This window comes from Melospiza melodia (assembly GCF_035770615.1).
Source record: "Melospiza melodia melodia isolate bMelMel2 chromosome 17 unlocalized genomic scaffold, bMelMel2.pri SUPER_17_unloc_2, whole genome shotgun sequence".
NCBI lineage: Eukaryota > Metazoa > Chordata > Aves > Passeriformes > Passerellidae > Melospiza > Melospiza melodia.
The window spans coordinates 125140-147149 of NW_026948503.1; the positions used below are offsets into that span (position 1 = coordinate 125140).

General features: G+C 54.7%; 2 protein-coding genes and 1 pseudogene across 6 annotated transcripts; all 3 read right to left on the reverse strand.

Annotated features, from left to right (window-relative positions):
* Positions 1–201: 201 nt before the first annotated feature.
* On the reverse strand, positions 202–12128 carry LOC134433049 (zinc finger protein 420-like). 5 transcript variants are annotated; one of them, XM_063181938.1, is made up of 2 exons: positions 11867–12128; positions 202–2103 (listed from the first exon to the last, which is right to left on the reverse strand). In XM_063181938.1, exon 2 carries the CDS (start codon positions 2087–2089, stop codon positions 446–448), a length of 1644 nt encoding a protein of 547 aa, XP_063038008.1. In that variant the 5' UTR covers positions 2090–2103; positions 11867–12128; the 3' UTR covers positions 202–445. The 5 variants fall into 5 exon arrangements, 4 of the variants coding, with proteins under 4 accessions (XP_063038008.1, XP_063038012.1, XP_063038010.1 ...); XM_063181942.1 differs by lacking the exon at positions 11867–12128 and adding an exon at positions 3984–6637 and having other exon boundaries at positions 202–1873; XM_063181940.1 differs by lacking the exon at positions 11867–12128 and adding an exon at positions 3781–6637 and having other exon boundaries at positions 202–1838.
* A 468-nt stretch (positions 12129–12596) lies between these two features.
* Positions 12597–14029, reverse strand: LOC134433050 (zinc finger protein 239-like). Its single transcript, XM_063181943.1, has one exon. It carries the CDS (start codon positions 13882–13884, stop codon positions 12802–12804), a length of 1083 nt encoding a protein of 360 aa, XP_063038013.1. The 5' UTR covers positions 13885–14029; the 3' UTR covers positions 12597–12801.
* Positions 14030–14578: 549 nt separating this feature from the next.
* Positions 14579–21825, reverse strand: LOC134433057 (zinc finger protein 850-like; annotated as a pseudogene).
* Positions 21826–22010: the final 185 nt, after the last annotated feature.

A 22010-nucleotide genomic window follows, 5' to 3' on the forward strand; every position in this document is an offset into this window, starting at 1 on the left:
ATTGGGACAGGGAATCGAGGCAGGGAATGGGGACCCAGACTGGGGATAAGGAGCGGGAATGGTAATGGGGACAGGGAATGGGGACCATGGGGAGCCGAAAGTCCTGGGCAAGCCCTAAATCTGTCCCAGGAACCCTCAACTCCCTCTGGCCCAGCAACCCCATCATCCCCTGGAAGATCTCCCCATGTCCACATCCTCCTCTTCGTTCAACATCTTTGTTATTAACCTCGGATTTAGAAAGGTGTATAAAAATAACATAGACAAATAAAAGGAAAATCCAGGCTATGAGGAGCCAATAGGATGTGGAGTCCCCAGCCAGGTGTGCTGCAAGCAGGAGTCAAGGGGGCTCTGCCCACCTGGGCTCAAGAGGATCATCCAGAGCAGATCCTCCCGTGCGAGATGGAGCTGGAGTAGCCCAGGGAGCTCTTTCCAAACAGGGCTGCCCTCAGTGCTTGCTCTTTTGGTGTCTGGTCAAGCTGGAGATTTGACAGAAGCTCTTCCCACACTGGGGACACTCGTGGGGTCTCTCCCCGGTGTGGATGCGCTGGTGCATGATGAGTTGGCTCTTCTGAGTGAAGCCCTTCCCGCAGTCACGGCAGCGGAACGGCTTCTCCTCGGTGTGGATGAGCTGGTGACGGAGGAGACAAGCGCTCCTCAGGAACCTCTTCTCACACTGATCACACTCGTAGGGCCTCTCCCCGGTGTGGGTGCGTTGGTGGGCAACGAGTTCGGCGTTGTGCCTGAAGCTCTTCCCACAATCAGGGCAGCGGAATGGCCTCTCATCCGTGTGTGAGCGCTGGTGCATGTGGAGATGGGAGCTGCTCTGAAACGTCTTCTGGCACTGGTCACACTCGTACGGTCGTTCCCCAGTGTGGCTCCTCTGGTGGTAAATCAGGTGGGACTTGTACATGAAGCTCTTCCCACACTCTCCACACTCGTGGGGCCTCTCCCCGGTGTGGCTCCTCAGGTGGTAAACCAGGCTGGAGTTGTTGGTGAAGCTCTTCCCACACTGCGGACACTCACGGGGTCTCTCCCCAGTGTGGATGTTCTGGTGGACGATGAGGGCGGAGTTGTACTTGAAACCCTTCCCACAATCAGGACAGCGGAACGGCCTCTCCTTGGTGTGGATGCGCTGGTGCTTGAGGAGATCCCCGCTGCTCGGGAACCTCTTCTTGCACTGATCACACTCGTAGGGCCTCTCCCCGGTGTGGACCCTCTGATGGACAGTCAGGTGGGAGCTTGAGGTGAAGCCCTTCCCACACTCCCCACACTTGTAGGGTCTCTCCCCGGTGTGGAGGCGCCGGTGGGTGATGAGGTGGCAGTTGTGCTTGAATCCCTTCCCGCAGTCAGGACAGCGGAACGGCCGCTCCTCGGTGTGGATGATCTGGTGTGCCCGAAGAGTGGTGCTGCTCTGAAACCTCTTCTTGCACACATCACACTCGTAGGGCTTCTGCCCCGTGTGGATCATCTGGTGTTTAACCAAGGTGGAGATGCTCAGGAACCTCTTCTTGCAGTGATCACACTCGTAGGGCTTCTCTCCAGTGTGGATGTGCTGGTGCAAGATGAGGGCAGAGCTGTCCCTGAAGCCCTTCCCACAATCAGAGCAGCGGAATGGCCTCTCCCCAGTGTGGATTCGCTGGTGGATGACGAGGTAGGACCTTTGCCTGAATCCCTTTCCACAATCAGGACAGCAAAATGGCCGCTCGTTGGTGTGAATGCGCCGGTGACTGACGAGATCGGAATTGGTGTAAAACCTCTGATGGCATTCATCACACTCATAGGGCCTCTCCCCCGTGTGGCTCCTCAGGTGGACAGTCAGGTTGGATCTCCTGGTGAAGCTCTTCCCACATTCGGAGCACTTGTGGGGCTTCTCCTGCCCACCCTGGAGCTGCTCATGGAGCCCCAGCTCGGATCTCTGAGCCCCTCCATGGCCCAGGCTGCCTCTTTCCCCCTCGGATCCCCGCGCTCTGCCTTTGCAGCCCCTCCTGCTCAGGGATCTCCGCGGCTTCTCCTCCCCGTTGGCTTCTCCCTGCCGAGCCGTGGAGCCGCTCCAAACGGCCTCAGCCACCAGCTCCTCGCTGCTCTCCATGCTCAGCTCCTGCTCTGGGGGAGCAAGGACAAGGACACGATGGGATTTGCCCCCCTGGGGACAAGGACACGATGGGATTTGCCTCCCCTGCCCCACAAAACCCTCCCGGAGCCCCCCGCGATGGGGTCGGGCCGAGCTCCCCCTCTCCGCTCACCTGCGGGCTCCGGGGGGCGATGCCGGCGGGGCCGGGGCAGCTGCGGCCGGAGCGCGGGAACCGCGTGGTGTTGGGACGCCTCTTCCTCCCGGTGTTCCTGTTCCGTTGTCCCTCCTCTTCCTCCTCCTCCTTCTCCCCCTCCTCTTCCTCCCGCTCTTCCTCTTCCTTTTTCCCTCCTCTTTCTTTGTCCCTCCTTTTCCTTTGTCCCTCCTCTTCCTCCCTCTCTTCCTTTTCTTTTGTCCCTCCTATTCCTCTTCCTCTTCCTCCTCCTCTTCCTCTTCCTCTTCCTCCCGCTCCTCCTCCGCTCCGAGTCCGGCCCGGGCAGCGCCGGCACCCAAAAGGAGGCGGGGAGCGAGGGCGTGGTTATGCAAATCAGGGAGCGATCGCGCGCTGGGATTGGTGGGAGGGACGAGCGCGGGATTTGCTCGGTGACGTCATGGCGGGAACGGGGAATCGGGACGGGGAATGGGGACCGGGAACGGAAAAGGGACCCTGTGGTTGTCACGGGGGTCTCAAGATGAGGGAAGAGATTAAAATTTTGACTCCCTGTTTTTATTTTGAGAAAGCTTATTTATTATTTTATGATTGATATATGTTATTAAAAGATAATGCTATATTAAAATTATACTACAAGAATAGAAAAAAGAATTTCATCAGAAAGCTAGAAAATAATGGACCAGAATGATAACAAAATCTTGTGAGTGGCCAGAGAGTCTGAGACAGCTGAGCTTTGATTGGCCATTAATTAAAAACAACCAGGTTAGACCAATTAAAGATGAAATTGCTGCAATCCACAGCAGCAGATACTTAGTGTTGATAGTTTAATTTCAGAGGCCTCTCAGCTTCTCAGAAGCATAAGATCCTAAGGAATGGATTTTTTAATAAAATATGTCCGTGACACATTGTATTTAAATGGAGCATGAATACTGGACTGGGATTGGGATCAGCAATCAGAAAATGGGAACGGGAAAGGAAACAGAGAAATGGGAATTGGGGACTGTAATAGTAAAAGTGGAAAAGCACAGGGAATACGGAAATGGCAACCAGATAGAGAACTCCCTCAGACCCAGCCTCCCCTCATCCCCTGGAGGACCCCGTGTCCCTATGCTTGTTTTAGTTCAATATTTTTATTATTAACCCCAGATTTAGGTGTTTAGAAAGGATAAAGAGAAATAAAAAGAAAATCCAGGCCACGGGCATCCAGGAGGATGTGGAGCCCTCAAACATGAATCACCTGGGCTCTGCCCCACCCGGGCACCATCCAGAGCAGATCCTCCCGCGTGAGACGGAGCTGGAGCAGAGCACGGAGCTCTTCCCACCTCAGTGCTGGGTCTGCAGGTGTCTGGTCATGTGGGCGTTCGTGCTGAAGCTCTTCCCACACTGGGGACACTGGAACGGCGTCTTCCTGCTGCGGCTGCACCGGTGCGTGACCAGCTTGGACCTTTGCCTGAACCCCCTCCCGCAAGCGTAACAGCGGAACGGCCTCTCCCCGGTGTGCGTCAGCTTGTGGCTGAGCAGGTGGGAGCTGGTCAGGAACCTCTTCTTGCACTGCTCGCACTCGTAGGGTTTCTCCCCGCTGTGGCTCCTCTGGTGGTAAACCAGGTGGGACTTGGACATGAAGCCCTTCCCGCACTCCCCACACTCGTAGGGCCGCTCCCCGGTGTGGATCATGCGGTGGGTGAGGAGGCAGGACTTGGTGGTGAAGCTCTTGCCGCACTTCCTGCACTCGTAGGGCCTCACCTGGGTGTGGCACTTCTGGTGGAGGATCAGGCTGGAGCTCTGCGAGAAGCTCCTCCAGCAGTACTCGCACTCGTAGGGCCGCTCCGCGTGGCTCCTCTGGTGCGCAAACAGGTTGGAGCTCTGCGTGAAGCTCTTCCCGCACTGCCCGCACACGTACGGCCTCTCGCCGGTGTGGATCCTGCGGTGCTTGACCAGGCTGGACTTTTGCCGGAAGCCCTTCCCGCAGTCGTCGCAGCGGAACGGCTTCTCCCCGGTGTGGATGCGCTGGTGCTCCGCCAGCAGCGAGCGGGTCGGGAAGGAGCTCTGGCACTGCTCGCACCCGTAGGGCCTCTCCCCGGTGTGGGTCCGGCGGTGCCGGACGAGGGATGACTTCTCCTTGAAGCCCATGCCGCACTCGGGGCACTGGAACGGCCGCTCGCCCGTGTGCGAGCGCTGGTGGACGACGAGCGAGGAGCTGCTCTGGAACCTCTTGTGGCACTGGTCGCACCCGTAGGGCTTCTCCCCGGTGTGGGTCCTCAGGTGGCTGGTCAGGTGGGACTTGCAGGTGAAGCTCTTGGCGCAGAACTGGCACTCGTAGGGTTTCTCCCCGGTGTGGGTCACCCTCTGGTGGCGGATCAGCTGCGAGTTCCAGCTGAAGCTCTCCCCACACTCCCCACACTTGTAGGGCTTCTCCCCGGTGTGGACCCTGCTGTGCTCCATCAGGTTGGCTCTCTTCCTGAAGCTCTTCCCGCACTCCGAGCACTTGTGGGGCTTCTTCTCCCCACCCTGGAGCTGCTCGTGGACCACCACCATCACTATCTGACCTTCATGAGCCAGGGTTGGATTTCCGCCCAGCTGCTGCCCAGCGTGGACCTTCTGGTGGTCGCTCAGGTGGGTTTTCTGGGTGAAGCTCTTCCCACACACCCCACACACGTAGGGTCGTTCACCCGTGTGGATTCTGAGGTGGCGGGTCAGGTTGGAGCTCTTCCAGAAGCTCTTCCCACACTCGGAGCACTTGTGGGGCTTCTCCTCCCCACCCTGGAGATGCTCTTGGACCCCCAGCTCTGATCCCTCACCCTGGGTGGGGTTTTGTCCCTCACATCTCAGCTGTCCCCCCGTGTGGGTTCTGAAATGCCTCATCATTTTGGATCTCCACCTGAAGCTCTTCCCACACACCGAGCACTTGTGGGGCTTCTCCTCCCCACCCTGGAGCTGCTCATGGACCCCCAGCTCTGATCCCTGACCCCCTTCATCACCCAGGGTTGGATTTCCGCCCAGCTGTGGCCCCACGTGGATCTTCTGGTGCTCCATCACGTGGGCTTTCTGGGTGAAGCCCTTCCCGCAGTGCCCACACACGTAGGGTCTCTCCCCAGTGTGCATTCTGCGGTGGCGGATCAGGTTGGACCTCCACCTGAAGATCTTGCCACACTCAGAGCACTTGTGGGACTTCTTCTCCCCACCCTGGAGCTCCTCGTGGAGCCCCAGCTCTGATCCCTGGCCCTGGTCCAGGGTGGGTTTGTCCCCCTCGGATCCCACCTGCTGCCCCGTGTGGATTTTGAGGTGGACAGTCAGGTTGGAATTCTGGCTGAAGCTCTTCCCACACACCCCACACTGGTAGGGGCGTTCTCCCGTGTGGATTCTGAGGTGGCGGACCAGGTTGGCTCTCCACCTGAAGATCTTCCCACACTCCGAGCACCTGTGGGGCTTCTCCTCCCCACCCTGGAGCTGCTCGTGGAGCCCCAAGTTCTGCTCACCTCCCTGGTCCAAGTTGGGTTTTCCCTCCTCGGATCTCAGATGTTCTCCCGTGTGGGTCTTCAAGTGTTCCATCAGGTGGGAACTCAGCATGAAGATCTTCCCACATTCCGAGCACCTGTGGGGCTTCTCCTCTTCATCCTGGAGCTGCTCATGGACCCCCAGCTCTGATCTCTGACCACCACCATGGTCCAAGTTGGGTTTTTCCTCCTCACATCTCAGCTGTTGCTCCGTCTGCTTCTTCAGCTGTTCAATCAGGTGGGAATTCAGCATGAAGCTCTTCTCCCATTCCAAGAACTTGGGAGGCTTCTCCTCATCCTGGAGCTGCTCATGGACCTCCACCTCTGATCTCTGACCCCCTCCCTGGTCCAAGTTGGGTTTTTCTCCCTCAGATCTCAGCTGTCCCCCCGTGTGGACCCTCTGGTGGATAATCAGGCAGGATCTCAACCTGAAGCTCTTCCCACACTCCGAGCACGTGTGGGGCTTCTCCTGGAGCTGCTCATGGACCCCCAGCTCGGATCCCTGGCCCTGGCCCAGGGTGGGTTTGTCCCCCTCAGATCCCACCTGTTGCCCCTTGTGGATTCTGCGATGCTTGCTCAGGGACGAGCTCCACCTGAAGCTCTTCCCACACTCGGAGCACTTGTGGGGCTTCTCCTCCCCACCCTGGAGCTGCTCATGGAGCCCCAGCTCGGATCTCTGCTCCAGGGTGGGTTTTTCCCCCTCAGATCCCAGTTGTTCTCCGGTGTGGATTTTGCAATGCTTGATAAAGTTCAATCTCCTCTTGAAGATCTTCCCGCACTCGGAGCACTTGTGGGGCTTCTTCTCCCCACCCTGGAGCTGCTCCTGGACCCCCAGCTCGGCCTCAGCCACCAGCTCCTCGCTGCTCTCCATGCTCAGCTCCTGCTCTGGGGGAGCAAGGACAAGGACACGATGGGATTTGCCCCCGTGGGGACAAGGACACGATGGGATTTGCCCCACAAGGACACGGTGGGATTTGGAATTTGCCCCCATCCCAGGATGGGATTTGCCCCACTATTCAGGATGGGATTTGGGATTTGCCCCACAAGGACACGACGGGATTTACCCCACAAGGCCAAGGACAGGATGGGATGTGATATTTGGGATTTGCCCCACACCAAGGATAGGATGGGATTTGCCCCACAATTCAGGATGGGATTTGAGATTTGCCCAACAATTCAGGATGGGATTTGCCCCACAAGGACAGGATGGGATTTGGGATTTGCCCCACAAGTTCAGGAAGGGATCTGCCCCAAAATTCAGAATGGGATTTGGGATTTGCCCCACAAATTCAGGATGGGATGGGATTTGCCCCACAAGTTCAGGATGGGATTTGGGATTTGCCCCACAATTCAGGATGGGATTTGGGATTTGGGATGTGCCCCACAATTCAGGATGGGATTTGGGATTTGGGATTTTCCCCACAATTCAGGATGGGATTTGAGATTTGGGATTTGCCCCACAATTCAGGATGGGATTTGAGATTTGGGATTTGCCCCACAATTCAGGATGGGATTTGGGATTTGGGATTTGCCCCACAATTCAGGATGGGATTTGGGATTTGGGATGTGCCCCACAATTCAGGATGGGATTTGAGATTTGCCCCACAATTCAGGATGGGATTTGCCCCACAAGTTCAGGATGGGATTTGGGATTTGCCCCACAATTCAGGATGGGATTTGGGATTTGGGATGTGCCCCACAATTCAGGATGGGATTTGGGATTTGGGATTTGGCCCACAATTCAGGATGGGATTTGGGATTTGGGATTTGCCCCACAATTCAGGATGGGATTTGCCCCACAAGTTCAGGACGGGATTTGGGATTTGCCCCACAAGTTCACGATGGCCGTGCCGGTGCTCACAGGGCTCTCACGTTGAGGGAACAGCCTCAGGATCTCACTCCACGTCTCACAAGGCTGATTTATTATTTTATGCTCTATATTCCATCCAAATGAATCTATATTCCATTATTATTTTATTCCATAAATAAATCACACGGTGTGATTTGCCCCCATGAGGGGAAGGACAGGATGGGATTTGCCCCACAAGTTCAGGATGGGATTTGGGACTTGCCCCCCAATTCAGGATGGGAATTGGGATTTGCCCCACAAGGACAAGAACAGGATGCAAAAACTTGTAAAAACCAGCCTGGGAAATCTCTTTGCAGAGACAACTCCCTTTTATTCCAGCTGCCTCCCAGGCCCATGCACTGTCACAGACACATTTTTATGAAAAATCCTTTTTTATCAAAAATCCTTTTTTATGAAAAATCCTTTTTTATGAAACATCCTTTCTTATGAAAAATCCTTTTTTTAGGGTTTTTCCTGCTGAGCAGCCAAGGGGCCTCAGGCACAGAATGCAAACATTGATTCTCTGCTGCTGTGGGGTGCAGCAGGTGGGGCTGGGAGTGGCCCCTGCTAATAATGAGTGTTTATGATGAATGTTTATAATGAATGTTTATAATGAGTGTTTATAATGAGTGTTTATAACGAATGGCCAATCACAGACAGAGAGCCAGGGACAGAGCCTTTGTTATCATTCCTTTCTATTCCTGGCTCAGCCAGCCTGCTGGTGGAACCTTTCCTGCTGTTCTTTTGGGGTAAAAGATTCATTATTTTATTATTTTATGGAATAAAATAATAATGGAATATAGATTCATTTGGATGGAATATAGAGCATAAAATAATAAATCAGCCTTGTGAGACGTGGAGTGAGATCCTGAGGCTGTTCCCTCAACGTGAGAGCCCTGTGAGCACCGGCACGGCCACCGTGAACTTGTGGGGCAAATCCCAAATCCCGTCCTGAACTTGTGGGGCAAATCCCAAATCCCGTCCTGAACTTGTGGGGCAAATCCCATCCTGAATTGTGGGGCAAATCCCAAATCCCAAATCCCATCCTGAATTGTGGGGCAAATCCCAAATCCCAAATCCCATCCTGAATTGTGGGGCAAATCCCAAATCCCAAATCCCATCCTGAATTGTGGGGCAAATCCCAAATCTCAAAACCCATCCTGAACTTGTGGGGCAAATCCCAAATCTCAAATCCCATCCTGAACTTGTGGGGCAAATCCCAAATCCCATCCTGAACTTGTCCTTGTGGGGCAAATTTCCCCCTGTATATCACAAGGAGAAAATGGGATTTTCCCCCACGAGGACAAGGACAGATGGGATTTGGGATTTGCCCCACAAATTCAGGACGGGATTTGCCCCACAGGGACAGGATGGGATTTGGGATTTGCCCCCATCCCAGGATGGGATTTGCCCCACAATTCAGGATGGGATTCGGGATTTGCCCCACAATTCTGGATGGGATTTGGGATTTGCCCCACAATTCTGGATGGGATTTGGGATTTGCCCCACAAATTCAGGGTGGGATTTGGGATTTGCCCCGTGAGGACACAACGGGAGTTGTGATTTGCCCCCATCCCAGGATGGGGTTTGGGATTTGCCCCACAATTCTGGACGGGGTTTGGGATTTGCCCCACAATTCAGGACGGGATTTGCCCCACAATTCTGGATGGGATTTGGGATTTGCCCCACAATTCTGGATGGGATTTGGGATTTGCCCCACAATTCTGGACGGGGTTTGGGATTTGCCCCACAATTCTGGACGGGGTTTGGGATTTGCCCCACAATTCTGGACGGGATTTGCCCCACATGGACAATTTGGGATTTGCCCCCACCCCCCATTTGCCCCCCCCAGGCCGGGCTGGCAGCTGCCCCGGCACACAGAGGGTTAAAAGGGGCCCTGCCTTCCTCCTCACCTGCCCTGCGCTCTCTGCTCCTCTTCCTCCCGGCCTCCTCCTCCTCCTCCTCCCCCATGGGGTCCAGCTTGGCCCTGGGGGCTGAGCGCTGTGGGGCTACATTGGTGCGTTGTTTCAATTAAAATTTTATTTTAATATAAATATATATCTTTAAAAATATAATTTTAATTAATATCTATCTCTATAGTTTTAATATATGATTTTATTTTTGTATAATAAAATTAGTATTATAGTAAATAGAATTTTTATTAATGTATATTAATATGTAGTTTTAAAGTATAATTTTCTTTCAGTCTAATATATAATAAAATAAACAATGTAATTTTAATTAATATCTATATTAATATGTATAGGTTATTATGCTAATATAATATAATGAAATATAATGTGATACAATGTAATACAATAATACAATGCAATACAAGGTAATATAGTGTAATATTAAATATAGATTTAATTAATATATACAGCTTTAGTATATAACTTTCTTTTAATGTAATATATAATAAAATAAACAATGTAATTTTAATCAATAGCTATATTAATATATATAGGTTATTGTGCTAATATAATATAATGTAATACAATAATACAATGTAATACAATGTAATGTAGTGTAATATTAAATATAAATTTAATTAATATATACAGCTTTAGTATATAACTTTCTTTTAATGTAATATATAATAAAATAATGTAATTTTAATCAATACCTATATTAATATATATAGGTTATTGTGCTAATATAATATAATGTAATACAATAATACAATGTAATACAATGTAATGTAGTGTAATATTAAATATAAATTTAATTAATATATACAGCTTTAGTATATAATTTTCTTTTAATGTAATATATAATAAAATAATGTAATTTTAATCAATACCTATATTAATATATTTAGGTTATTGTGCTAATATAATATAATGTAATACAATAATACAATGTAATACAATGTAATGTAGTGTAATATTAAATATAAATTTAATTTATATATACATCTTTAATATATCATTTTCTTTTAATGTAATATATAGTAAGTAATAAATATAATCCTAATTAATATCTATATTAATATATACAGGTTATTATGCTAATATAATGTAATATAATGTAATACAATGTAATACAATAATACAATGTAATACATGGTAATGTAGTGTAATATTAAATATAAATTTAATTTATATATATATATCTTTAATATATCATTTTCTTTTAATGTAATATATAACAGGTAATACACATAATCCTAATTTACACAAATTAATAGATATATTTTAATGTATCATTGGGGCAGAACAATGGGGCTGCTGCTGGAGGGCTCAGAGCCCCTTCCAGCCTCGAGATTTCCTGAAAAATCTCTTTTTTTTAGGGATTTTTTCCCCTCTCCTGAGCAGCTGAGGAGCCTCAGAGGAAAAGATAAACAAGAATTATCTGCGGCTGTGGAATGCAACAGGCGCGGCCGGGATTGGTTCGGGCTGGGTGTTTTTAATTTGTTTTTAATTAATGGCCAATCACGGCGAGCAGGCTCGGATTCTCTCGGGGTCAGCAGCTTTTGTTATCATTCCTTTCCTTTTCTGTTCCTTTCCAGCCTTCTAAAGAATTCCTTTTTTGTCTATTTTTTAGTGTGGTTTTGATGTATAATTTTATTTTAATAAAATAATAAATCAGCCTTCTGATGAAAATCCTTTCTTCTATTTTTTAGTATCGTTTTAGTGTATATTTTTATTTTAATGTATGTCTTAAAAATATAATTTTAATTAAAATAGACGTTATTATATATAATTTTAATATATCATTTTCTTTCAATATGCATCACAAAATAATAAATAAAATTTAATTAATATATATTAGTATATATAGCTTGACTATATAATTTTCTTTTACTGCAATGTATAAAATATAAACAATTTTAATTATTATACGTTAATAAACATAGTTTTAATATATAATTTTCTTTTGATATAACATATATCATAAAATAATAAGTCAGCCCTAAAATATATATAATTTTAATATATCATTTTCTTTCAATATGCATCACAAAACAGTAAATATAATTTAATTAATACACATTAATATATATAGCTTTACTATGTAATTTTCTTTTACTGCAATGTATATAATAAAAACAATTTTAATTATTATACGTTAATAGGCATAGTTTTAAATATATAATTTTATTTTAATATGGCGTATATCGTAAAATAATAAATCAGCCCTAAAAATTAAAAAATAATGAATAATATAAAATAATCAATCGGCGCTCCCAGTTCATTCCCAGCGCTCCCAGTTCCCTCCCAGCGCTCCCAATATCGCTCCCAGCGCTCCCAGTAAGACCGAGCTCCCCCATCCGCGCTCACCTGCGGGCTCCGGGGCTGATGCGGCCGCGCTTCCTCCCGCTCCTCCTCTTCCTCTGTCCCTCCTCTTCCTCCTCCTCTCGCGCTCCTGCTCCTCCTTTCCTTCCTCCTCAGTCCCTCCTCTTCCTCCTCCCGCTCCTCCTTCTTTCCCTCCTCTCTGCACTGGGAGCGATACTGGGAGCGCTGGGAGGGAACTGGGAGCGCTGGGAATGAACTGGGAGCGCTGGGAGGGAACTGGGAGCGCTGGGAGCGATACTGGGAGCGCTGGGAGGGAACTGGGAGCGATACTGGGAGCGCTTTCCCTGCCGCTGCCGCTCTTACTGGGAGCGCTGGGAGCGAACTGGGAGCGATCAGCGCCGGGCGGGGCCGGCCTGAATGGGCGTGGTTATGCAAATCCGGGAGCGATGGCGCGCTGCGATTGGTGGGTGGGAGGAGCGCGGGGTTTGCTCGGTGACGTCATGGCCGGGTTTGGGGAAACCGGAGCGTTCAGTGAGAGGGGAGCGGGAATGGGAAATGGAATCGGGAATGCAGACAGGGAATGGGAATGGGAGAAAGGAACGGGAAATGGAACCGGGAACGCGGACATGGAGCGGGAATGGGGACAGGGAATGGGAACCGTGGGGTGCCCAAAGTCCTGAGGAAGCCCCAAATCTGTCCCAGGAACCCTCAACTCCCTCTGGCCCAGCATCCCCCTCATCCCGTGGAAGATCCTCCCATGTCCCAAACCTTGTCTTCGTTTATTACCTTTATTTTTAAACTCAGATTTAAAAAGGACAAAGAGAAGAGCCAGGCCACGGGGAGCCAGAAGGAGGTGGAGCCCCCAGCCAGGTGTGCTCCAAACAGGGATCACCTGGGCTCTGCCCACCTGGGATCACCCAGAGCTCTGAGACCAACAGAGCTGGACCAGATCACAAAGGTCTTCCCACCCAGGGTGGACTCTAATGCTGGGTGCGTTGGTGCTTGGTCAAGGTGAAGCTCCTGGCGAAGCTCTTCCCACAGTGGGGACACTCGTGGGGCCTCTCCCCGGTGTGGATGCGCCGGTGGTCGATGAGGGCAGAGTTGCGCCTGAAGCCCTGCCCGCAGTCACGGCAGTGGAATAGCCTATCCCCGGTGTGAATGAGCTGGTGCTTGCGGAGCACGCTGCTGCTCGTAAAACTCTTCTGGCACTGATCACACTCGTAGGGCCTCTCCCCGGTGTGGATGCGCCGGTGGACGATGAGGACAGAGATATGTCTGAATCCCTTCCTACACTCACGGCAATAGAACGGCCTCTCCCCGGTGTGGATGAGCTGGTGGCTGAGGAGATTGGAGCTCCTCTGAAACCTCTTCTGGCACTGACCACACTTGTAGGGCCTCTCCTCGCTGTCGATGCACCGGTGCCTCTTGTCCGTGTGTGAGCGCTGGTGCCCCACGAGATCATTGCTCCTCGAAAACCTCTTCTGGCACTGGTCACACTGGTAGGGTCGTTCCCCCGTGTGCCTCCTCTGGTGGAGAGTCAGTACGGACCTACACCTGAAGCTCCTGCCACACTCCCCACACTCATAGGGCCTCTCCCCGGTGTGGATTCGCTGGTGGAGGACGAGGCTGGAGCTTTGCCTGAATCCCTTTCCACAATCAGGACAGCAAAATGGCCGCTCGTTGGTGTGAATGCGCTGGTGACTGATGAGATCAGAATTGGTGTAAAACGTCTGATGGTATTCATCGCACTCATAGGGCTTCTCCCCCGTGTGGCTCCGCAGGTGGAGATTCAGGCGGGATCTCCTCTTGAAGCTCTTCCCACACTCGGAGCACTTGTGGGGCTTCTCCTGCCCACCCTGGAGCTGCTCATGGAGCCCCAGCTCGGATCTCTGAGCCCCTCCATGGCCCAGGCTGGCTCTTTCCCCCTCGGATCCCCGCGCTCTGCCTTTGCAGCCCCTCCTGCTCGGGGATCTCCGCGGCTTCTCCTCCCCGTTGGCTTCTCCCTGCCGAGCCGTGGAGCCGCTCCAAGGGGCCTCAGCCACCAGCTCCTCGCTGCTCTCCATGCTCAGCTCCTGCTCTGGGGGAGCAAGGACAAGGACACGATGGGATTTGCCCCCGTGGGGACAAGGACACGATGCGATTTGCCTCCCCTGCCCCACAAAAACCCTCCCGGAGCCCCCCGCGATGGGGTCGGGCCGAGCTCCCCCTCTCCGCTCACCTGCGGGCTCCGGGGGGCGATGCCGGCGGGGCCGGGGCAGCTGCTGCCGGAGCGGGGGAACCGCGTGGTGTTGGGGCGCCTCTTCCTCCCGCTGTTCCTGTTCCGCTGTCCCTCCTCTTCCTTTGTCCCTCCTCTTCCTCCTCCTCCTTCTCCCCCTCCTCTTCCTCCCGCTCCGAGTCCGCTCCGAGTCCGGCCCGGGCAGCGCCGGCACCAAAATACAGGCGGGTGAGGGCGTGGTTATGCAAATCAGGGAGCGATCGCGCGCCGTGAATGGTGGGACGGAGGAGCGCCCGGTGTGCTCGGTGACGTCATGGCGGGGGGGGGAGCTGGAGAGAGCGGAGCGGGAACGGGGAGCGGGAATGGGGACAGGGAATGGGAACAAGGAATGCGGACCAGTATTGGGGACAGGAACAAGGAATGGGGATCATGGGGTGCCCAAAGTCCTAAGGAAGCCCAAAATCTGCCCCAGGAACCCTCAACTCCATCTGGCCCAGCATCCCCCTCATCCCCCGGAAGATTCCCCCATGTCCACATCCTCGTCTTGGTTCAACATCTTTATTATTAACCTTGGACTTAGAAAGGTGTATAAAAATAACAAAGAGATATAAAAAGAAAATCCAGGCAACGAGGAGCCAGGTGGATGTGGAGTCCCCAGCCTGATGTGCTGCAAGCAGGAGTCAAGGGGGCTCTGCCCACCTGGGCTCACTGGGGACCATCCAGAGCAGATCCTCCCCTGTGAGATGGAGCTGGAGAAGCCCATGGAGCTCTTCGCACTCAGGGCTACCCTCAGTGCTGGCTCTGCCGGTGTCTGGTCATGCTGCCACTCGAGGTGAAGCCCTTCCCACACTGGGGACACTTGAAGGGTCTCTCTCCAGTGTGGATACGCTGGTGGGTGATGAGGGCACAGTTCCGCTTGAATCCCACCCCACAATCAGGACAGCGGAAGGGCCTCTCATTCGTGTGGATGCGCTGGTGAAGGAGGAGATCACACGTGGTCTGAAACCTCTTCTTGCACTGATCACACTCGTAGGGCCTCTCCCCGGTGTGGCTCCTCAGGTGGGCAGTCAGGTGGCAGCTCTGGGTGAAGCCCTTCCCACACTGGGGACACTTGTGGGGTCTCTCCCCAGTGTGGATGCGCCGGTGGACAATGAGGGAAGAGTTGTATCTGAATCCCTTCCCACAGTCATGGCAGTAGAACGGCCTCTCCTCAGTGTGGATGCGCTGGTGACTGACGAGATCAGAACTCCTCAGGAACCTCCTCTCACACTGGTCACACTTGTAGGGTCGCTCCCCAGTGTGGCTCCTCAGGTGGACAGTCAGATGGGAGCTCTGGGTGAATTCCTTCCCACACTGGGGACACTCATAGGGTCTCTCCCCGGTGTGGATGCGCCGGTGGACGATGAGGGCAGACTTGTGCCTGAAGCTCTGCCCGCAGTCACGGCAGTGGAACGGCCTCTCCTCGGTGTGAATGAGCTGGTGGCTGAGGAGCTCGGAGCTGGTCAGGAACCTCTTCTGGCACTGACCACACTCGTAGGGCCTCTCCCCGCTGTGGATGCGCCGGTGCTTGCGGAGATCCCCGCTGCGCTTAAACCTCTTCTTGCACTGATCACACTCGTAGGCCCTCTCCTCACTGTGAATGTGCCGGTGGGTGATGAGAGTGGAATTTTCCTTAAATCGCTTCCCACAATCACGACAGCGGAACGGCCGCTCCTCGCTGTGAATCCGCAGGTGATGGTGCAGCTCGGAGCTGCTCATGAACCTCTTCTTGCACACACCACACTCGTACGGTCGTTCCCCCGTGTGGATTCTGCAATGCTCCATCAGGCGGCATCTCCACCTGAAGCTCTGCCCACACTCCGAGCACTTGTGGGGCTTCTCCTCCCCACCCTGGAGCTGCTCATGGAGCCCCAGCTCGGATCTCTGAGCCCCTCCATGGCCCAGGCTGGCTCTTTCCCCCTCGGATCCCCGCGCTCTGCCTTTGCAGCCCCTCCTGCTCAGGGATCTCCGCGGCTTCTCCTCCCCGTTGGCTTCTCCCTGCCGAGCCGTGGAGCCGCTCCCAACGGCCTCAGCCACCAGCTCCTCGCTGCTCTCCATGCTCAGCTCCTGCTCTGGGGGAGCAAGGACAAGGACACGATGGGATTTGCCCCCGTGGGGACAAGGACACGATGGGATTTGCCCCCCTGGGGACAAGGACACGATGCGATTTGCCCCCGTGGGGACAAGGACACGATGGGATTTGCCCCCGTGGGGACAAGGACACGATGGGGTTTGCCTCCCCTGCCCCACAAAAACCCTCCCGGAGCCCCCCGCGATGGGGTCGGGCCGAGCTCCCCCTCTCCGCTCACCTGCGGGCTCCGGGGGGCGATGCCGGCGGGGCCGGGGCAGCTGCGGCCGGAGCGCGGGAACCGCGTGGTGTTGGGGCGCCTCTTCCTCCCGGTGTTCCTGTTCCGCTGTCACTCCTCTTCCTTTGTCCCTCCTCTTCCTCCTCCTCCTTCTCCCCCTCCTCTTCCTCCCGCTCCGAGTCCGCTCCGAGTCCGGCCCGGGCAGGCGGGGTGAGGGCGTGGTTATGCAAATTCAGGAGCGGACGCGCGCTGCGATTGGTGGGAGGGACGAGCGCGGGTTTCCTCGGTGACGTCAAGGCGGGGGGGCGGGAACTGGAGCGCCCGGAGAGAGCGGAGCGGGAACGGGGACCGGGAATGGAACCGGGAATGGGAATGGAACCGGGAATGGGGACAGCGAGCGGGATTCGGGACAGGGAATGGGGACAAAGAATACGGACAAGGAATGCGAACAGGGAATGGGGACCAGTATTGGGGACAGCGACCGGGAATGGGGACCCAGAGTGGGGAGAAGGAGCGGGAACGGGAATGGGGACCATGGGGTTCCCAAAGCCCTGAGGAAACCCCAAATCTGTCTAAGGGACCCTGAACTCCCTCTGGCCCAGCACCCCCTCATCCCCTTGAAGATCCCCAATGTCCACATCCTCATGCTTTTTAGATGTCTTTATTATTAATCTCGGATTTAAAAACGTGTGTAAAAATGACAAAGAAAAAAAAAAAAGAAAATCCAGGCCTCAAGGAGCCAGGTGGATGTGGAGTCCCCAGCCAGGTGTCCTCCAAACTGGGATCACCTGGGCTCTTCCCACCGGGGCTCACTGGGCATCATCCAGCACAGACCATCCAGGGGGGGATGGAGCTGGAGCAGCGCACGGAGCTCTTCCCACCCAGGGCTGCCCTCAGTGCTGGCTCTTCTGGTGTCTGCTCAAGTGGGAAATTTGAGAAAAGCTCTTCCCACACTGGGGACACTTGTGGAGTCACTCTCCCCGGTGTGGATCTTCTGGTGGGACACCAGCCCTGAGCTCTGGGAGAAGCCCTTCCCACATTGGGAACACTTGTAAGGTCTCTCCCCGGTGTGGATCCTCCTGTGTCTGACCAGATTTGAGTTCTGCTTGAATCCCACCCCACAATCAGGGCAGCGGAAGGGCCTCTCGTCCGTGTGGATGCGCTGGTGCACGAGGAGATGGGACGAGGTGTAAAAGCCCTTCTGGCACTGATCACACTCGTAGGGCCTCTCCCCGGTGTGGCTCCTCAGGTGCACAGTCAGGCTGAAGCTTTCTCTGAAGCCCTTCCCACACTGGGGACACTCGTGGGGTCTCTCCCCGGTGTGGATCCTCCTGTGTTTGACGAGCGTTGACTTCTCTTTGAATCCCACCCCACAATCCGGACAGCGGAAGGGCCTCTCGTCCGTGTGCATGCGCTGGTGGACGAGGAGTTCAGACGAGGTGTAAAAGCCCTTCTGGCACTGATCACACTCATAGGGCCTCTCCCCGGTGTGGACCATCCGGTGCCGGTTAAGGTTAGAGATGAATTTGAAGTGCTTGCCACAGTCGGGGCACTGGAAGGGCCTCTCGTCCGTGTGTGAGCGCTGGTGCACCACGAGATCACCGCTGCTCCGAAACCTCTTCTGGCACTGGTCACACTCGTAGGGTCGTTCCCCCGTGTGGCTCCTCTGGTGGTAAATCAGTTGCTGCTTGGACATTAAACTCTTCCCACACTCCGCACACTCGTAGGGTCGTTCCCCCGTGTGGATTCTGCAATGCTGCATCAGGCGGCATCTCCACCTGAAGCTCTGCCCACACTCGGAGCACTTGTGGGGCTTCTCCTGCCCACCCTGGAGCTGCTCATGGAGCCCCAGCTCGGATCTCTGAGCCCCTCCATGGCCCAGGCTGGCTCTTTCCCCCTCGGATCCCCGCGCTCTGCCTTTGCAGCCCCTCCTGCTCGGGGATCTCCGCGGCTTCTCCTCCCCGTTGGCTTCTCCCTGCCGAGCCATGGAGCCGCTCCCAACGGCCTCAGCCACCAGCTCCTCGCTGCTCTCCATGCTCAGCTCCTGCTCTGGGGGAGCAAGGACAAGGACACGATGGGATTTGCCCTAATGGGGACAAGGACACGATGGGATTTGCCCTAATGGGGACAAGCACACGATGGGATTTGCCCCCGTGGGGACAAGGACACGATGGGATTTGCCCCCGTGGGGACAAGGACACGATGGGATTTGCCTCCCCTGCCCCACAAAACCCTCCCGGAGCCCCCCGCGATGGGGTCGGGCCGAGCTCCCCCTCTCCGCTCACCTGCGGGCTCCGGGGGGCGATGCCGGCGGGGCCGGGGCAGCTGCGGCCGGAGCGGGGGAACCGCGTGGTGTTGGGGCGCCTCTTCCTCCCGGTGTTCCTGTTCCGTTGTCCCTCCTCTTCCTTCGTCCCTCCTTTTCCTCCCGCTCTTCTTCTTCCTTTGTCCCTCCTCTTCCTCCTCCTCCTTCTCCCTCTCCTCTTCCTCCCGCTCCTCCTCCGCTCCGAGTCCGGCCCGGGCAGCGCCGGCACCCAAAAGGAGGCGGGGACCGAGGGCGTGGTTATGCAAATTTGGGAGCGATCGCGCGCTGGGATTGGTGGGAGGGAGGAGCGCGCGGGATTTGCTCGGTGACGTCATGGCGGGGACGCGGAACGGGACCGGGAACGGGAATACAGGAGAGGGGCTGGGATTGGGATCAGGAATCAGAAAATGGGAACGGGACAGGAAATAGAGAAATGGGAATTGGGGACTGGAATAGGAAAAGGAGAACAAAACAGGAAATAGAGAAATGAGAATTGGGGACTGGAACAGGGAAATGGGAACAGGACAGGGAATACGGGAATGGCAACCAGATAGAGAATGTGGGACAGGGACAAGTATTGAGACAGGAATGGGATCTGGACTCGGATGAGAGCAGGATCATGGACAGGGGACAGCAGGAACCAGGACGGGAGGACATGGGGACACGGCCAGGGCAGGGGGTCCTTGATCTGCTGCCCCAGATGGAGCTGCTGGGCCTGGGGTGCCCAAAGCCCTGAGGAAGCCCCAAATCTGTCCCAGGAACCCTCAGCTCCCTCTGGCCCAGCATCCCCCTCACGCCCATCCTTGTTTTCGTTCAACATCTTTATTATTAATTCCAGATATAAGTGTTTAAAAAGAACAAAGAGAAATAAAAAGAAAATCCAGGGGGAGTCAACAGGATGTGGAGCCCTCAGCCAGGTGTCCTTGAAACCTGGATCACCTGGGCTCTGCCCACTTGGGGTCACTGGGGACCATCCAGAGAAGATCCTCCCGTGGGGGATGATGCATCTAAGGCTATCTAGTGTTGCTTAAAACAACCAAAAGATGAAAAAATTGAGATATTTCTGGGTCAGAAGTTGACGAATCCAGGAGCATGCGAAGCCCTCAACCAGGTGGCCTCCAAACACGGTACTCCAGGGTTCTGCTCATTGGGGCTCACTGGGGACCATCCAGAGCAGATCCTCCCATGTGAGATGGAGCTGGAGAAGCCCACAAAACTCTTCCCACCTCAGTGCTGGCTCTGCAGGTGTCTGGTCATGCTGCAGCTGGTGGTGAAGCCCTTCCCACACCGGGGACACTGGAATGGCTTCTCCCCGGTGTGGCTGCGCTGGTGGATCACCAGGTTGGACTTGTGCCTGAACCCCTTGCCACAGTCAGGACAGCAGAACGGCCTCTCCTCAGTGTGCATCAGCTTGTGGCTGAGCAGGTGGGAGCTGGTCAGGAACCTCTTCTTGCACTGCTCGCACTCGTAGGGTTTCTCTCCGCTGTGGCTCCTCTGGTGGTAAACCAGGTGGGACTTGGACATGAAGCCCTTCCCGCACTCCCCACACTCGTAGGGCCGCTCCCCGGTGTGGATCATCTGGTGGGTGACCAGGTAGGACCTGGTGGTGAAGCTCTTCCCGCACCTCCTGCACTCGTAGGGCCTCACCTGGGTGTGGCACTTCTGGTGGAGGATCAGGCTGGAGCTCTGCGAGAAGCTCCTCCAGCAGTACTCGCACTCGTAGGGCCGCTCCGCGTGGCTCCTCTGGTGCGCAAACAGGTTGGAGCTCTGCGTGAAGCTCTTCCCGCACTGCCCGCACACGTACGGCCTCTCGCCGGTGTGGATCCTGCGGTGCTTGACCAGGCTGGACTTTTGCCGGAAGCCCTTCCCGCAGTCGTCGCAGCGGAACGGTTTCTCCCCGGTGTGGATGCGCTGGTGCTCCGCCAGCAGCGAGCGGGTCGGGAAGGAGCTCTGGCACTGCTCGCACCCGTAGGGCCTCTCCCCGGTGTGGGTCCGGCGGTGCCGGACGAGGGCCGAGTTCTCCTTGAAGCCCAAGCCGCACTCGGGGCACTGGAACGGCCGCTCGCCCGTGTGCGAGCGCTGGTGGACGACGAGCGAGGAGCTGCTCTGGAACCTCTTGTGGCACTGGTCGCACTCGTAGGGCTTCTCCCCGGTGTGGGTCCTCAGGTGGCTGGTCAGGTGGGACTTCCAGCTGAAGCTCTTCCCGCACTGCTGGCACGCGTAGGGTTTCTCCCCGGTGTGGGTCCTCCTCTGGTGGAGAAGCAGCTGCGAGCTCCAGCTGAAGCTCTCCCCACACTCCCCACACTTGTAGGGCTTCTCCCCGGTGTGGATCCTGCTGTGCTCCAACAGGTTGGATCTCCACTTGAAGCTCTTCCCGCACTCAGAGCACTTGTGGGGCTTCTTCTCCCCACCCTGGAGCTGCTCGTGGAGCCCCAGCTCTGAGCTCTGGTCCAGGTTGGGTTTGTCCCCTTCAGATCCCACCTGTGGCCCCGTGTGGATTCTGCAGTGCTTGACCAGGGACGATCTCCACACGAAGCTCTTCCCACACTCCGAGCACTTGTGCGGCTTCTCCTTCTCATCCTGGAGCTGCTCTTGGAGCCCCAGCTCTGATTTCTCTCTCCCTGCCTGGTCCAAGTCGGGTTTTTCCCCCTCTGATCCCACCTGTTGCTCCATGTGGATCTTCCGGTGGGCAACCAGGTGGGAACTCACCTTGAAGCTCTTCCCACACTCCGAGCACTTGTGGGGCTTCTCCTCCCCACCCTGGAGCTGCTCGTGGCCCTGGAGCTCCAAGTTCTGACCTTCCTGCTTCAGGGTGGGTTTTTCCGCCTCAGATCCCACCTGTTGCTCCATATGGATCTTCTGGTGGACAATGAGCTTGGACCTCTTAGTGAAGCTCTTCCCACACTCCGAGCACTTGTGGGGCTTCTTCTCCCCACCCTGGAGCTGCTCATGGAGCCCCAGCTCGGCCTCAGCCACCAGCTCCTCGCTGCTCTCCATGCTCAGCTCCTGCTCTGGGGGAGCAAGGACAAGGACACGATGGGATTTGCCCCCGTGGGGACAAGGACACGATAGGATTTGCCTCCCCTGCCCCACAAAAACCCTCCCGGAGCCCCCCGCGATGGGGTCGGGCCGAGCTCCCCCTCTCCGCTCACCTGCGGGCTCCGGGGGGCGATGCCGGCGGGGCCGGGGCAGCTGCGGCCGGAGCGGGGTTGCAGCCGCTCCTCCTTTTCCTCTTCCCCCCGCTCCTCCTCTTCCTCCTGCTTGTTCTGCCGCTCCTCCTCCTCCTTTGTCCCTCCTCTTCCTCACACTCCTCCCCCCCCTCCCAAA